The sequence below is a fragment of the Camelina sativa genome, chromosome 14 (assembly GCF_030686135.1).
Source record: "Camelina sativa cultivar CO46 ecotype springtype chromosome 14, ASM3068613v1".
NCBI classification, from domain to species: Eukaryota; Viridiplantae; Streptophyta; class Magnoliopsida; order Brassicales; family Brassicaceae; genus Camelina; species Camelina sativa.
The window spans coordinates 5,555,917-5,572,974 of NC_141893.1; the positions used below are offsets into that span (position 1 = coordinate 5,555,917).

Sequence of the window (17,058 nt, forward strand, 5' to 3'; positions counted from 1 at the left end):
TATATAGCCATTAATGATAGCTACATATATATATATATATAGGTTAAAATATAAATAGCGTCAAGTAAAAATCGCTAGGATTTTTTAAGCGAGGGCGCCTTAGGAAAGCTCGGACCTTTGTTAAAAAAAAAAAAAAAAAAAAAAAACTCGGACCATTAAGAATGAGAAGAATCCGAATCCAATTCCGGTTTTTAAACGACTAAACCAAAATTCAATTCTACTGGATTTGGTTTATGGTCTAATATTTTAATAGAAATAAAAAAATCTAATAAATAATAAAAATCTAGCACAATGAGTGAAATATAGAATAAATTAAACACATGGAAATTGTGTTATCCTAGGAAATATGTGTATTCAACAAAAAGAGTAAATCGTTATCTCTATCTGATTTTTTCAATCAACTTTTCTTTTATAAAAATAAATCATTGTGTAATAATCTTTTAAGGTTTTAATTAATTATAATAAATTATATCTTACCAATTTTAATGTTATTAATTCAATTCTTCCTTCACTCTGTTTCACTTATTCAAGTTTTTGTTTCTATCAGACCTTCGATCTCAATAAGCTCTCATCATCAATCTCGTAGAACCATGGATCATGATCTCGAGATCTTCCCTTTACTCTCCTACGTACTCCACCATTCCGATCCCGCTTCACACGCACCACCATCTCAAACGATTCAGCAATCTCTAGCGAATCGTTACCCTCTGCTCACCAATCCTCATGTAATCTCCACGCTGATTGATTCGATTCCCAGTACAATCACGCAGACCCTTTTCGTATTCGGCTCACTCGGTCCACGGCCTGATCCTTCAGCTGTCTCTGTTGCTCGGTCTAAGATCGTTGCGATCCGAGAGAACGATTCGTTGTCTCCGGAGGATGCGGCTAAGGAAGAAGAGGTTTACGCTACGGTTGTCAAGTTGGAGGAAGTTCACGAGGGATACGAGAAGCTTTTGAGGGATTTGGAGGAGGAGCTTAGTAGGGTTTATGGTTCGGCTGTTGAGTCGTTGAACGGTGGGGATGAAGTGAATGAGGAGGTTTTAGCTGTGATTAAGGGAGCTGAAGATGGTGGAGTCGTTGAAAGGATTGATCTTTCTGATCGTCAGCTTAAGCTTATTCCTGATGCTTTAGGGAAGATCGTTGGTTTGGTTTCCCTGGATCTCTCTCGCAATGATCTCAAGGTATTGTCCCCCGAGACTTTGATTCGTTTCTACATGAGTCTTGGTGTGTTTAGTTTCGAAAAAATTGGTCTTTTTGCCATAACTCATTAGAATGATATCGATTAGAGCTTCCATGGTCTCATGAATCTCAATGAATTCTCTGATTCATTGATGTTGTATTCTGTTAGGGGAAAAATCATGTAACTTTCGATGTCTTACGTTTTAGAATTTGGAATGTGACTGGCTTTAGCTTATGAAGCTTCATATATGTGTGAAGCTTAGAACTATTTGGTCGACGATCATATAAAGGATTGCAGATAACTCCTGATTCTGGTGATCCAATTGCTATCTTTAAGCGTTTAGATGTCTGTGAAGCTTTATATTTTTAAGTGATTGATAATCTGATGAAGAGATCTTGGTTGGAGTCATTTTGTTTGCGTTGTCTCTGGACTCTGGTAGTAGCTAAAGCAGTTTTTTTCTTTTTACAGAAAAATTTGGTCTTTTTGCCATAACTCATAAGAATACTCTCGATGAGAGCTTCAATGACTTCATGAATCTAAACTAGTTCTCTGATTGGTAGAGGTTGTGTTCTGTGAAGGGTGAAAATCATGAAACTTTGGAATGTGACTTGCTTTAGTTTATGAATCTTGATGTATCTGTGAAGCTTGATTAGTCATTGGAACTATTTGGTCGATGATCATATAAAGAATTGCAGATAACTCATGATTCTGGTGATCTAATTGCTATCTTTAAGGGCTTAGATGTATGTGAATCTTTTTCTTTAAGTGATTGATAATCTAATGAAGAGATCTTGGTTGGAGTCATTGTGTTTGCGTCGTCTCTGGTAGTAATTAAAGCTGTTTTTTTCTTTTTGCAGCTCCTACCTGATACAATCTCAGGACTCGAGAAGCTAGAGGAGCTAGATTTATCTTCAAACTCACTCAGGTCTCTTCCCGACTCTATCGGGCTATTACTTAACCTGAGGATCTTAAATGTGACGGGGAACAAGCTAACTTCACTCCCTGAAAGCATTGCGCAGTGCAGGTTTTTGTGCTCATACGTTTTGTTCATGTTTTAGCATATTATTATCCAATTCTGAGGAGAGATATGTTCTTGTGATTTTAGGTCATTAGTCGAGTTAGATGCAAGCTTCAACAACTTGACTTCTTTGCCTGCAAACATTGGATACGGATTACTCAATCTCGAGAGGCTATCGATCCAGCTGAACAAAATCCGTTTCTTCCCCAATTCCATATGCGAGATGCGTTCTCTAAGGTATCTAGATGCACACATGAACCAAATCCACGGCCTTCCAGTCGCTATAGGGAGACTCACAAACCTCGAAGTCATGAACTTGAGCAGCAACTTCAGCGACTTGACTGAACTTCCTGACACCATCTCTGATTTAGCTAACCTAAGGGAGCTAGATCTCAGCAACAACCAGATCAGAGTCTTGCCTGACTCGTTTTTCAGGCTAGAGAAGCTGGAGAAACTGAACTTGGACCAGAACCCACTGGAGTTTCCTCCACAAAAGATAGTTAACCAAAGCGTTGGATCGGTTCGAGGGTTCATGAGGAAGAGATGGGAAGAGATGGTCGAGGAAGAGCAACTGAGGAGTGTGATTGAAGCTGAGAAGCAACAAGGAGGAGCAACAGGTTGGCTCTCATGGGGAAGCTCCATTGTTACTAGCCTTTTTTCAGGAGGTACACCACATAGTGGTGCAGCTAAGAAAGACTCGTTTCTGGATCAACAACTCTAAATATTTTACTTTTGGTGTTGGCTTGAGGTTTCTTTGATGACTTCCTCTAGTTTTTGTTTTAACAGAGTCCGTAGAGTGTTGACTTTGGTTTGACTAAATGGGCTCCCCGTAACCCTTTTCAGGCCCAAGTTGAAGTCGTTATTTAATGTGCCTTTCTTATCTTGTGACCCATATATGGAAAAAAAAAAATCTTATAAATTCACTATACAAACTAAACATCTTATTTTCTATTCATTTTGATAAAATAGAATTATTCGTATGCACTGTACGTTTAAAATATTAAATACAGTATATTACAAAGACACTTGTGAGACAAAAGCTGTTGAAGAACATCTAGTTACAGAAAAAAGGAATGATGAATCTTGGGACTAGGGTTTCTACATTAATGAACCAATAATAATAAAGAGACAAATTAGGAGTGATAATTTGTATGTTCTCATTTAATATCTGCCAGTTTCTACTTTCTTGTTTGCTAATGGTTTAATGGGTGTACATTGTATATGCAATACATATGAATCTGACCCTATGATAATAGAGGTAGAGAGATTAGGAGACAAACTGATCAGAACCAAAAAAAAAGTACTGATCTTACTCTCTCTCTCTCTCTCTCACACACACACAGTTTGGCAGATCATTTGCTCCTCTCCTCTCTTTTTTTTTTATTCCTAAACAGCACATCAACTTAAAAACAACCTATCAAACGTAATAGTTGTGGTATAAATGAAGAAACCGTATATTTACATTCAAATTAAACAATTTTTTTTTAAATTAATTATAACAGAACACTTGTATAACAGTACATTTATATAACCAGTTTTACAAAGCCTTTAAAAGTTTACAAAGCCTTTAAAAGTTATTTTTAAAATAATGTGTTGTTTAAAAAGTAAGCTTAAAATTAGCTCCATAATCAATGCGTAAGTTTATATAGACTAGGACCCATCGCTAATGTAGTTACTCTTCAAACAGTTATAAGTTTGGTATATCTTCTCGATTGTCTAAACGAAACGTGCACTTACTATTTAATAACAATGATATTTATAATGTTAACACTAATTGACAAAATGAACTAGTGGTTAAGTTACTTTTCAGACTAAACATCAGTTACTTATCAAGTTCTCAGACGTTAAATAATTAAAAGTGAACCTCCGCCTAAGTTTACGTAAGCCAAATTATGTTGTGTTGTTATAAGTTTATAACTCGTTTTTTAAAGTATTTATTCGCATACTAAGAGAAAATCATGTCAAATCGGGATTGGTTACCCATTTTTTCAACAATTCGAAAGTTTCGTTTTCAATCGGAAATTATACATTTTACTCATCAGAGAGTGTGGATGCATTTAATGATATTTCGCCCAAATTTCTTTATACTAGTATATAATGAGAAGCAAAAAAATACTACTATTGATCAGTTGAGCAATAAAATAAATATAAAAGTTTAGAAAATGCAGATAGTCAAATCAAAGAGTAATAATTATGTAACGCATGGGTGCGCAGGGTCCACATCATAGGGGGCAAAATGATGAGAATGATCTTTTCTGATGTCCCAAAAGGTCACTCACTTTTAACGGGATTTGTTTTCTAACCTATTTTGTATCACATATTTTAAACTCGAAAAAAAAACTATGTAAAATATAGTAGAAGGTTATATAGATGGAACTCAGAATTTGAATTAGAATTCAATATAATGTCGCGAAACGATCGTTATTTTACGAAAAAAATAATTATATATAGTAAATTTAAACTCATTTTAGATATAGTAACATATTAGCATGGATTAATTATTTAATTGTTCTTGGAAGGATCAAGAAAGGTTGAAGATGTAAAGTCCGTTTCTCAAGGAGAAAAATTGATTGATTGAATTTTTGGAGTTTTGATATTTTTGACAATCTCTTTCTTTGTCGTTACAAAATCTCCTTTTTCTCGACCCACCATTTACTCCGCGTAGCTCCTTCAAAAATCTATCAAATCATACTTTTGTGATTAGTTACACTATACTCTTGTCATATTTATACCTAAGTACTTTATAGTTTATACTAATCAAAAAGAACAATTTTTCTTAGCAAATATGTTATGGTGTGCTGTGCCATGCGGTGTAAACATGCAGCAATTATATACTATACTGTATAGAGATTTTTATTTCTATTTCATGTTTACATATTAAATTTTGAATATAACACAATAAGAATACTAGTCCAAATAACAAAGATATATAAGTATTTTTGTTTTTTTTTTGTTTATATTTTAAAATAATTATATATTGATACTAGTAACATGTTTTGTCAAACTTAGTAAATCTAAATCCAAACAGAATAGAAAACCAATCATTTTCCTTAAGAAAACAAGTTTGGTGGAACTTAAGTCATGTGAGATATGTAGATTGAGAATGTTTGATTATAAACAACTGGTTAAGTACGTTTGACTCCAACTAATCTGATTAGGTTGGTATAAAATGATTTTACGTGCCCATCCCAAATTTGCAACTTGCAAAGTATTTTAAGTTGATCTGCTTAGGTATTGAAAGATAAATACATAGAAGAAATTAACTCAGAACACGAGCTATCGTAATAACTGACTTCTTGACATTGGAAATCACAGAGATATTTGCTAAAGGACTGAGCTGGAAACCCAAGGTCTTTAGTTCCCAAAATTTTGAAGAATCTCTCAGTGATCATTTATTTTCCAATTCCAACAAACTCTTTAGTTTTACCGTATACTAGTAGTTAATATGATAGTAATTGTTATGATATTTATTAACTCAACCTACCCCAGAAAAATTTTTATACTCCATCAAGCTTGGATTTTTTTTTTGTATGCAATAGTGCAGTACTGTTTAAGATCTTCCATAGGGGTTTAACATTTCAGCATAATGCAAAAGGTTACTAAATTAAGTTGACATTATGAGTTTATGACTATGCTATATACATTCAAATTTTAATAATATTTCAACGCCTAAATTTAGCAGAGGAAAGAAGAAATTAACATGTTTTTTTCTACGTCATTATTTAAAGATTATATGATTGTTTTCGATGGTGGTAACGTATTGGAAGATTGTATAAACATCGGAAGATTGTATGTAACGTTAAATAATGACAGAAGCAAAAAATAAAAAGCAATCTTCTGAATTCTGATACATGAAATACATATATGTCTCGTACATACGTTTAGACATACCTGTAATGTCCTCTTCGTACAATAATATACACACGTGTCAGATATATACTGAAGTGTTTCTACGCATATCTTGTGTTCCATAATTTATCTCTACCATTACAAAATCATTAATTTTGTTCTCGACATCAACGATAGTACTAAACATTAAACAAAAACACACTTACAAAAGGATTATTCTAATTGGTAGGCTAAGAAATGATGGGTTTTCCCTTTTACTAATCATACAATAATAATGTGAATATGTTTAGCATGTGTGAAAACTTTGTTGGTCGATTGCAAACGTTTTACAAGCAATAATAATGTGGTTTTTATTGCCACTAGCATCATCATACAAAACCACTAATGTTTAGATTCCTTAAAATTAATAGTTTCTGTAACACACATGAAAGAGATAACATATACTCAGATTTGAATGTGGTATCTAGGTTTATAACACAATCGAGTCAAACATCATGTGATCGAGTCAAACATCATGTGAAGGTTAAAAACTAATTAAAGGCAGTAGACCAATTTATCAGTAATTATTCAAATCAAGTTTTAAGTCTCAACTCCAAAGTTTTCATCAAGATATCTACTGGCATTTGTTTAACTTTTAGTTATATGTATATTATCGTCCTACATTGCTAACACTATATGAAAAAAAAAAATGAAAAAAAGAATAACAATTTTATGTACCTATAAATAGATAGAAGAAGCACAATCTCTTTCAAAGTGCCCAACCACCAAAGATTTCACATTTCTCCGCTTAACAAACCCTAGAGACCAAAAATGGAAGAAGCCCTAAGGAACTTCCACGGATCTAACGAAACCGACCCGATTAACCCTTTCACGAGAAACTTCACCAACGCCACATCTTCACCAGTTAACCGCAAGAAGTCTTCAAAGGATACGACAGTCACCGTAGCCGGAGCCGGTAGCAGCACGACGAGGTACCGCGGCGTTCGTCGGAGACCATGGGGAAGATACGCGGCGGAGATACGTGATCCGATTTCCAAGGAAAGACGATGGCTCGGAACATTCGACACGGCGGAACAAGCAGCTTGTGCTTACGACTCCGCGGCTCGTGCCTTTCGTGGAGCTAAGGCTCGTACTAACTTCATTTATCCGACAGCTGTTATTGTTCCTGAGCCAAGATTCTCTTTCTCTTCCAAGAAATCTATGCCGTCCGTCCGTTGTCCTCTTCCGTCTCTACCGTTAGATCACTCTATACATGAGTTTTACGGTGCACCGGCGCCACAACAGAACATAAACACTCAGTCAATCTTCTTACGCGACGCTTCGTGTTCCTCTCGTAAAACCTCGGCGTTTAATAACTCCTTCAACGGCTCATCTTCTTCTCACTCCACACCTAAAACGGCGTCCATTACGTCTTCCGAAAACGAAAACTACGATTCGTTTTTCCCGGAAGAGTCCTCTGATTCTGGTCTATTACAAGAGGTCGTTCAAGAGTTCATGAAGAAAAGCCCCGGCACTCCTCCGCCGCCGCCGCCAACACCACTTCCGGTGAGCAGCCATGACGAGAACTCCGGTGATTTCTCTGGTCTCTTTATCTACTCTGACAACATGTTTCAAGAGACGAAGGAGGCTCCAACGTCGAAACTAGATCTCTACGGGAATTTCCAAGGTAACGACTCCGGTTATTTCGACGGCGTGAGCGCCGCCGTAGACGGTGGCTTAACTTATGGATCGAACGAGTGGGCGTATCAGGAAATGTTGATGTACGGAACTCAGTTAGGCTGTACTTGCCGGAGATCGTGGGGTTAGCTAGAAATATCCATATTCCATAATGATTATGTTTTGTTGAGTTTTGGTGCTTTCTAAATAGTTTAATGTTTCTATCTTTCCCAATGTTGGATATTAACTAAAAAAAAGGTCTTGTACTATTCCGTCTATTCGCTAGTATTATAAATTATGTTATTGCAAAATTATAATCAAGTTTTAGAATTGAACTTTACCTTTATGGGTTTAATTTATTTCCATAAATTATGTTATTGAAAAATTATAATCAAGTTTTAGAATTGAACTTTACCTTTAAGGGTTTAATTTATTTCCATGGCTTTTAAAAGCTTATATCAGCGCCTTCGAATATTTTGATCTTTCAAGTTTATTCTTCTGGTCTTCGTGTGTGTGGAAAAAGTTACTGAGAATACAAGTTTGAAAAGGTCATTTAGTATAAATAATTTTATGTACTCATCAAAAGGAAAATATAGTTAATGTACGTGTAATGATTTAACTACTATCATAACTCATAATCATATGGTAGAATTTTGTTAAGAAGTAATCGTTTGCTTAACCTAAGCGATCTAGCTTATTACTAATTAATAGAACTATGATTCAGAAGGATAGACAAATTCCTATGTTAAGCAATGTTGGCATCGACCCATTTAAAGTGTGAATCTGCAGATGAAAAAGTGATATCCTTACATTTATATGTTTGTAGTCTGAAAAGTGAACTCTCGTTCGTACGAAAGGCAGTGTTTGTCTCTGTCTTCTCCAACTTTTTCGTGCTCTCTTCATTCTATCACCAAAGAAAAAACTAAACACAAGATAATAATAATAAGGGCCCCTAATAATAAAGGTCAAGAACTTTAATACTGACTGACGCCAAAATAATTCAAATGATTTAATTATTACATAATTTTCCCACACGTTTATTAATAAATAATTAAATACTTTAGAATAAACTGTCAATATACTCGATGCAGAAAAAAAAAACTTGAAATATATACAAAATGAGTTTGGTTTATTGTGAATATATGATGAAATGCAATACTTTTTTTGCGGTGTTTTTTTGTGTATTGCGTCGGTGACTCGATCTACGCCACATTTTTATATATGGATGAAAATTAGTAGTATACAACTAAAACAACAAAATGGTACCAAACTAAATGAAGGTACGTTACAAGAATGGTCTCAATATCTTGATTTTGGACACACACACTAACATATGTTACAATTTAATTTTAATGTCTCATATAACTAGACAACTTAGATATTCTTGTTAGGTGCTAACTTTATATATCTCAACGAATTAGAGTGAACTTATACTAGGGCATAGATCATTAAAGGGTGATGGTGAAATTGTCTCAAGATAAAGGCGCAAGGCTAGGGTTAAGACTTAAGATGTATTTGTAGAACACTTAAAGCTAATATTCGGTAGGTGATTGTACATAGATATCATGTATCAGCTATCAAAGTAGGATTGGGAAAATATCCGACATTCGAAATCCAAATCGTTCACGTACCGTAATGATTCTACATTGATTAAAAGCAAGTATGTATGAATCCACCTATTGTATCAGGCTATCAGCTCCACAGCGATAGCATAGAACTATAATAGTTAAACCGCAAAATTTCTCTCCACAACAATTGAAACATGGGTCGCAAAAGACTAGGCCAACTTTGAACTCAGATTTTAGACCCATTATGAGATTCACATCCGAAAACTGGCATTCTTGGACACTTGATTGCTCATTGCTGAATTTACGTCGGCTAATTGCTGTGATATAAATCATTATGTTAATCTTATATAATCTATATGATCCTGGAATACTTAACGGTTGTTTACTAGTAGTTTACTATATACTGTAGTTTGTAAACTCGATGTATGAAAGTGTAGTAACATTTCTTAGCAAAATTAAAATTTACCCTGTTTTCCTTCCTCTTCTTAATTCATACTTAATTTCCCCGACTATACTTAATTATGTGTCATTGAGCGGTGTAAAAAGCCTTTAGATGATCATCATCATTCACATAAGTGGGCTTTGTGAGTTTGTGACTCGTGACGTACCAGCCATTGAAAACCTCTAAATTTATTAGTGGGAGACCTTAAAAAATCAAGTCAACGACGACTAATCAAACACAACGTAACACGTTAACGTATGCAATGCAACTTTAGGGGTCTTATCAACGCATCACTGTTTCCTTTATGTTGAGAAGAAAACGTTAAAAACAAAATCAAATTGCGAAACATGTGAATTATCTCTTCTCTAAAAGCGCCTCAACATTCGTTTTCATATTCCACTCTGTCGAATATTAATACTCATACGTAATATATCAACAACTTGTCACTACAGAAACTGAGGAATCATATTTTTTCTAAACCTTTCATTTTTTTGGGGGGGTCCAAGTAAAAAGAGTTAGATAAGAGATATGAATAAGAGAAGTCAGAAACGATTTCTCAAAATGATCCTATAAGTGAACGACTTTATATAATTGTATAAGTCAATGTATCGCCGACCTATATCACACACAAGTGACGATGATCGACTGGCTTTTGTTTTACAGATTTTATACACAATCATTGAATCATATTGTCTTCATTAACATATTAATAATTCTTCGTTAAAAAGAATTGTTGTTACTACTACACATGAAATGATACCCTCTGTCTACCGGAAAAAGAAAAGATAATTAAATTACATCTAAATCATTAACGAAAGAATCTTTTTTCATTTAACTTTTTTTTAAGGATGTCTAAATGGGCCAAGTAAGCCCAGTTACAAAAAGTGTGAGGAAGAGAGATATTTTTAGAGAGACACGTGTTAAAAGCGTAGTAAATGAAGTTAATTACACGACATACTAATAAACAGAAGAGAAGAGAAGAGAGAGGCGTTGAGTCAGATGTCCGAAGAGGCCTCGTGGTGGGGCCCGAGCAAACCGTTATGCTGCTTTTGTTAAATGACAAAATTAACCTCCAGACAGTCGCGTTTGAAACGGTCATGTTAGAGAAGGGGTTAAATAGGTAAATTCGCGGAATTAAGAATAATTATGAAAGAGGCCCCTCCATTCTCTTTCTTAATCGCGTCGTGCCACCCCATTTCCAGAGAGGACACAGCCTTTTTCATCCCTTCCCTCCTCCCTCCTTCCCCCCCTTTCTCTCTTACTCATTCCTCTTCATCCATTGCCTTCTTTTGCTTTTGAGTTCCTTCTCTGTTTTTTTTTTTTTTTTTGGGAAAGTTTCTATTTTTGTTTTGTTTAACTGTGTCGTCTTCAAGCTGAGATTGGAGAGAGAGACTGAGTGATTTGAATTTGTGATTTTTTTTTTTTTTCTGGGGGGAGAGAGAGAGAAGTGTACAGTTCGTTTTTTTGGTGGTTGGCATTTTGGTGGATCTGAGTTTTGTGGGGGGGGGGGGGATGTGGTGGATGATGGGAGAAGCTGGTGGACATTACTGTTCTAAGAAGACTGATGATATCTGCGGCGGTGTTTGTAGTCAGGTTTGTTTCATTCAATCTCGGATCTGCTTTTCTTGTTTTGTTCTGTTTTCTGTGAGATAACGAAAGAAACTACATTGATGTTTTCAGAAAACGAGATCTTTCACTTCCTTTTTCCTTAGAAAGTTTCAAAATTTGATCTTTTTGAGATCTTAATAAGTCGACCCACTTCTTTGCATTTGATGGTGATGATGGCATCACTCACCAATTCTGTATTTTGAGGAATTTACTTGGATCTGACTATCTGAGTTTAGATTTATATTCGTTCTTGATTATAAATAATTTTTAATTCAGATTTAAACATTTCTTTACTCGTCTATGTGCTCTGCATATTGTTGTTGTTGTGGAATTAATTATGGTTTCTAATGTTTATTATTATCTATCTGGCAGGAACCTGGAAGATTCTTCAGCTTTTCTAGACTTTGTTGTGCTCTTCGTGGTGTTGATATGAGGACATATATCTTTCTTTTAGTGATTGTTCCTACATGTGTACTAGCTGGTTATGTCCACGGTCAGAAGATTTCTTACTTTCTCCGGCCATTGTGGGAATCCCCACCTAAACCTTTTCATGACATTCCTCATTACTACCACGAGAACGCTTCTATGGAGACTCTTTGTAAGCTCCATGGCTGGGGTGTAAGAGAGTACCCTAGACGAGTTTATGATGCGGTTTTGTTCAGTAACGAGCTTGACATCCTCGCTGTTCGTTGGAGAGAGTTGTTTCCTTACATCACTCAGTTTGTTCTCCTCGAGTCAAACACAACATTCACTGGCTTGCCGAAGCCTCTTGTATTTGCTGCACACCGAGACGAGTTCAAGTTCATCGAGTCACGTTTGACTTATGGTACTGTTGGTGGAAGATTCGTCAAAGGGCAGAATCCGTTTTACGAAGAGGCGTATCAGCGTGTAGCTTTAGACCAGCTTCTGAGAATCGCTGGGATTACTGATGATGACTTGTTGTTGATGTCTGATGTTGATGAGATTCCAAGTAGACACACCATAAACCTTTTGAGATGGTGTGATGAGGTCCCTAAGATACTTCATCTGCGGCTCAAGAACTATCTTTATTCTTTTGAGTTCTTAGTTGATAACAAGAGCTGGAGAGCTTCTGTCCATAGATATGAAACGGGTAAAACACGGTATGCTCATTATCGACAGTCTGATGAGATCTTGGCGGATGCAGGATGGCATTGTAGCTTTTGCTTTCGGCGGATCAGTGAGTTTATATTCAAGATGAAAGCTTATAGCCATAATGATAGAGTGAGGTTTGGTCATTTCTTGAATCCTAAGAGAGTTCAAAGAGTTATATGCAAAGGAGCTGATCTTTTCGATATGCTCCCTGAAGAGTATACCTTTAAGGAGATTATAGGGAAAATGGGTCCAATTCCGCATTCTTTCTCAGCTGTTCATCTTCCTTCGTATCTCCTGGAAAATGCAGACAAGTACAGATTCCTCTTGCCAGGAAATTGCATAAGAGAAAGCGAATGATAGATTGAATCTTCACCACATGGAGTCTTACTTCTCGTTCATCTTAAGACCTCTACATTGAGAGAAAACAAAGGCTGGCTTGAATCCTCCTCCGAGGACTAATAACACTTACACAACTGATATATAATCTCTGCAATTTTGTCTGAGGCGTATTGCTGTTGGTGAATGCTGCAGAGTTTTTCATCTGGCACTATGAGAGGATTATTACAAAAGGAAGATTGTTGTATATAGATAGATCTCTTTGTTTCTTCGGGATTCTGATTTCGCATCAGACATGAAAACCTTCATTCTCTGTGACTGTGCATCATCAAACATGAGTTTGTGTTCTTCTGAGTTTCCCTTTTGGGAAGTTTTGCGTCAAGACATTCTTTACTTACCCTTTATGTACATCTCTTTCTCCTTCTCTTGATTTCATTGGGTTTGTTATGTAGACGAGGATTGGTGTTTTGCATGATTTTGTTATTAATAGACTTGTTCTCATGAGTAATGAGTAAAGCTTCTGATGCTTGGATCGAATTCAGATTATTGTTTATAAGGAAGAAGCTTCCAATACATAAACTTAGATAAGGAACATGATCTAGTAATTGTTTTCCAGATTCTGAAACAAATATATGACCCATCACCTATATCATAATTTGAGAAATGGAATAACAACGGTCAAGAACACACAAAAGAAAGAAAAAAAAAAGGAAGGATGAGCTCTAATTGTTCTTTCAAAATTGTTTCCTGTGTATATAGTTGCTTAATCATCATATGAACATTATAGTATGGATTAATCATCATATGAACACTCAAGAACATTTCTAGACTCTACCATGTTGTTTGTTCAATTCTTCACTTGTCTCTCTGTTTGTTTAGTATCTGCTAATGAATCGTTGAGTTTGCTAATTCCTTGAGATACTTCTTCTCGGAACTCGCCATTCGGCTTTGGAACATTGTCCATTCCCGTTTACATCTGTCTCTCACCTTCGCAACAAAACCATATAACCATCATCATCAATTAGTTAAAAAGAAACCGCTAATTCTCTGTTACAAGCTGATGTTTCAAAGTTCTTACCCCTTGCCACCCTGCTTTACCGTCTTGTGCCTCTCCCTGGTAAAAAGAAAACCAAAAAAATATATATGAATCAGTATACGAACTAAACAGAAAACTTGTAATGAACTTGAGAAGGTATTATCTACAACCTGGCTGCCTAAAGAAGGAAGCGATTGATGAATGATCCATTGAGAATCCACAACTCCTATCTTCTCATGTGCAGGCTATTTGTTATATTAGGAAAGTTTTTAGTAGATAACCAAAACACATGTCCAATGTTTTTCACAATGAAGGATGTAAGGAAAATGATAAACCTCAACACATTTACGGAGTGCGAAATCAAGACCCCAACCGTGAACCAAGTCGTTCTGGATCAAATGCCATACGCAACGCCAGGCATCTCTTGAAAAAACTGGAGCCATTATCTCTATAAACCTGTGAAAGTATCAAGTGGAATCAAGATTATTGTATTGACTGAGATGAGATCTATGTTATTGTGATGAACAGTTGAGACTACGTACGCGGCACAGGGAGGCAAGTGAGGATCATTGCATCGACCTGGTTTCTCCTTGGCATCTCTAGTGATTAGATTTTTCAGAAAGAAACGATTAGTTACTTAAAGTTTCCGCCTTCTGCAGTTTGAAATTTGTAAAGTTTCTTACTTGTGAACTTCTCCTTTGGTTTTTCTCTTTGTTATCTCCCATGTAATCTTTTTTTTAGACTCCACTGCAGGCTGCGATATCTCTAGACCGTGTTTCTTTATAAGCCTGATGTACCTGCAGAAGAGAATGAAACACATATTCACATTTGCTGGACTAGGTTCGTGTGGCGATTTAAAAATCTTCCATTAGAAATGAGCAAGAAGACGCACTCTTGTACATCGAAGTTTTCAAGGCCGAGGTCTTCATCCCAGATGAATACATAGTCATAAGGTGCCACGATGTCAGGATGCAGAAACCTTTTAGCATACCACCTTGTGATGATATTCATAACCAGAGAGATTCAATGGTTAAACAAGCTAGCCTCACGAAGATTCCAGTAGTTATAGCAAAGTATAGTTATGTTTACCATTTGGTTTGCTTTGGCACGCTCACGTGTATTGCGCGTGTGGACCATTCGAATTCATCCCATTCTGTGGTTCGTCCATCGTAGTGGAACAGAACAATTGTGAAATCTTCTTCTGAAAACTGCGGAAAAAAAGAAGAAAGACTCTAAGCTTTTTGCAGAAAGATAAGAGAGCGTGCATCAGTTTTTACCTTCTTAACACAAGCATCAACGTTTACTTTCTGACCAAAACCGACAGTAAATGCAATGAGATACTTTGGCTTCACAGGAACATCCTAAAGAAGCAAGACACAAGAACAAACCCACAATCAGACAGTTCAATGCTGTTGAAAAGATGAAAGATTCCCAAGATCAAACAATAAAGGATCAAACCATTATATTACCTCCTCAGGTAATCCCCAAAGTCTGCGTAAGTAGTAATCTGATTCAGATGCAATGATACCAGGAGTCAGCATCTCTGCACCTCGGGGATTAGATGGAACCCAAATCTGCATAGTCCTCATTAAGATTAGTTTACAAGATCTTGTCACTACCGCTAAAATATAAAAGAGAAGGAATTATGCCTTCCACTGCGGTGCATCACTGGAATTATCCCCATGTAACGGACTCCTAGATGACCATGTATGCAAAAGTGTTTCACTTGGTGTTTCTGGTGTCTCATCTTCTACGTAAGCAATATCAACAGAGGGAAGAATGCTAGAGGGAAAATTCAGCTGAAACCACATGAAACAAGATATCAAGCATAGTCTTGAGAGAAAAAATATGAACAAAAAGCTAAAGATAAGAAGCTAGCTCACTTTTGTTAGTGATAATGTAGGGAACGATATCCCCACGAAGAAACCGATAACTATTCCTACGAATGTAGCTATAACGAGTCTCATTCCATCATTAGTCTTTTTACCATTCGAACTGCAAACAAAGGACATGACATACAAATTCATTTGGTTAGTGTGATCAGCTTAAAACATGAATCAAGCAATGAGCTCAGGATATGGGTGAAAACTAACCAGCGACTCGAGTTGTCTGTTCGATTAGCCATGTCCTAAATCCCGTTAAGCTCACCAGAAACAAAAATCATTCAATGGATTCTTCAATCTCTAGAAAATTCTTATCTGCATCACAATAAAAAAGTAAACTTTAGATTCAGATCCAGTCCACAAAACTGAATTCAAGTAGAGAGATTTACAAGTTATGGAGAAGAAGTTATAAAACTAGTGAGCTAGTAATACTAAGCTTGAAGCTAATAAAAAAGAGCAAACAACCTCAAAGACGGAAAATTTTGAGAAAACTCTATGATAATTGCTTCCTAATCAAGACATAAATATCGTTTACACTCCTCAGATCGAAATCTGATGCGATTTTCATTAGCAAATTGTAATCTGTTTCATGGAACGAGACCCAAAAAATCCAAAAGATTGACAACTTAAAAGCAAGATCCATGTCATGAATTGGAGAATTACTTACTAGCAAGTAAACAAAGTAACGAACTTTGAGCTAATTTAAGGGACAAGACACAACCTAAAAGACGACGAATCAGATTCGAACATAAGAAGGGTAATCTCTCCTCGAGTAACAGAAGTAGTAAAATCACGTTACAAACAATAAATGAAGCGAGAGAGAAGCAACAACAACGGAGATAGAAAAAAAAAAAAAAAAGGGTCGAAGTAACGGAGCAAAGATCGTTGGATAACGTAAAAGGATGTAAATTTAAGCAATAAAAGCAATACCCAGAAGAGTGGAACGAATCAAATCTCAATAGAAGCCGAAGCCGTCGTCTTTGAATTTATTTTTTGTTTCTGATGAACTTAACTGAGATATATATATTTTTTTTTGAGGCTGGCGGGTTAAAGAATTGAGTTAATTAAAAGGGGAAAACAAAGCAGAGAGGATGAATCAATAAAAAGAGAAAGTCTTTTTGGATTCAAAAGAACAGCGTAGTTGTGTTTTTGAATTGATCCCCATGTGACGCGACTTAAGGGTAATGTAGGTCAATAGAAAAGTTGACTTTTTTGACTTGGCTTGCGATGACACTAAAGGCATTTTTTTTGGCTTGTGAAGACGCTAAAGCTTTTCCTTGTAAGTCGGTGATTCTTCCACTCCACGTGTGTGAGTGATCAATGAGAGTCTCAGAGATTAGAGTCATGATCTGATAAAAGACTGCGATTC

At 36.0% G+C, this 17,058-nt stretch overlaps 4 protein-coding genes across 5 annotated transcripts; 3 read left to right on the forward strand and 1 right to left on the reverse strand.

Annotated features, from left to right (window-relative positions):
* Window positions 1–490: 490 nt before the first annotated feature.
* LOC104739954 (plant intracellular Ras-group-related LRR protein 3) lies at window positions 491–3,130 on the forward strand. Its single transcript, XM_010460436.3, has 3 exons — window positions 491–1,181; window positions 2,038–2,204; window positions 2,286–3,130. Exons 1-3 carry the CDS (start codon window positions 591–593, stop codon window positions 2,917–2,919), a joined length of 1,392 nt encoding a protein of 463 aa, XP_010458738.2. The 5' UTR covers window positions 491–590; the 3' UTR covers window positions 2,920–3,130.
* A 3,689-nt stretch (window positions 3,131–6,819) lies between these two features.
* Window positions 6,820–7,962, forward strand: LOC104739955 (ethylene-responsive transcription factor ESR1-like). Its single transcript, XM_010460437.3, has one exon. The coding sequence runs from the start codon at window positions 6,858–6,860 to the stop codon at window positions 7,851–7,853; it is 996 nt and encodes a 331-aa protein (XP_010458739.1). The 5' UTR covers window positions 6,820–6,857; the 3' UTR covers window positions 7,854–7,962.
* A 2,740-nt stretch (window positions 7,963–10,702) lies between these two features.
* On the forward strand, window positions 10,703–13,278 carry LOC104771942 (uncharacterized). Its single transcript, XM_010496566.3, has 2 exons — window positions 10,703–11,306; window positions 11,694–13,278. The coding sequence occupies exons 1-2, from the start codon at window positions 11,226–11,228 to the stop codon at window positions 12,789–12,791; spliced, it is 1,179 nt and encodes a 392-aa protein (XP_010494868.2). The 5' UTR covers window positions 10,703–11,225; the 3' UTR covers window positions 12,792–13,278.
* A 112-nt stretch (window positions 13,279–13,390) lies between these two features.
* LOC104739957 (uncharacterized) lies at window positions 13,391–16,872 on the reverse strand. Of its 2 annotated transcripts, none has more exons than XM_010460439.2 (14): window positions 16,620–16,872; window positions 15,900–16,004; window positions 15,690–15,801; window positions 15,456–15,605; window positions 15,276–15,380; window positions 15,084–15,167; window positions 14,896–15,014; window positions 14,699–14,800; window positions 14,490–14,603; window positions 14,349–14,405; window positions 14,142–14,262; window positions 13,977–14,051; window positions 13,849–13,884; window positions 13,391–13,757 (listed from the first exon to the last, which is right to left on the reverse strand). In XM_010460439.2, exons 2-14 carry the CDS (start codon window positions 15,929–15,931, stop codon window positions 13,656–13,658), a joined length of 1,209 nt encoding a protein of 402 aa, XP_010458741.2. In that variant the 5' UTR covers window positions 15,932–16,004; window positions 16,620–16,872; the 3' UTR covers window positions 13,391–13,655. The 2 variants fall into 2 exon arrangements, with proteins under 2 accessions (XP_010458741.2, XP_010458742.2); XM_010460440.3 differs by having other exon boundaries at window positions 16,357–16,629.
* Between the last annotated feature and the right edge of the window lie 186 nt (window positions 16,873–17,058).

Coding starts and splice junctions, on each gene's coding strand:
- LOC104739954 (XM_010460436.3), top strand. CDS start 591: ATGGATCATGATCTCGAGATCTTCCCTTTACTCTCCTACGTACTCCAC. Junction 1,182..2,037: donor TCTCTCGCAATGATCTCAAG/GTATTGTCCCCC, acceptor TTCTTTTTGCAG/CTCCTACCTGATACAATCTC. Junction 2,205..2,285: donor GAAAGCATTGCGCAGTGCAG/GTTTTTGTGCTC, acceptor TTGTGATTTTAG/GTCATTAGTCGAGTTAGATG.
- LOC104739955 (XM_010460437.3), top strand. CDS start 6,858: ATGGAAGAAGCCCTAAGGAACTTCCACGGATCTAACGAAACCGACCCG.
- LOC104771942 (XM_010496566.3), top strand. CDS start 11,226: ATGTGGTGGATGATGGGAGAAGCTGGTGGACATTACTGTTCTAAGAAG. Junction 11,307..11,693: donor GCGGCGGTGTTTGTAGTCAG/GTTTGTTTCATT, acceptor TCTATCTGGCAG/GAACCTGGAAGATTCTTCAG.
- LOC104739957 (XM_010460439.2), bottom strand. CDS start 15,931: ATGGCTAATCGAACAGACAACTCGAGTCGCTG. Junction 15,606..15,689: donor CTACATTATCACTAACAAAA/GTGAGCTAGCTT, acceptor ATGTGGTTTCAG/CTGAATTTTCCCTCTAGCAT. Junction 14,406..14,489: donor ACCAAAGGAGAAGTTCACAA/GTAAGAAACTTT, acceptor TCTAATCACTAG/AGATGCCAAGGAGAAACCAG.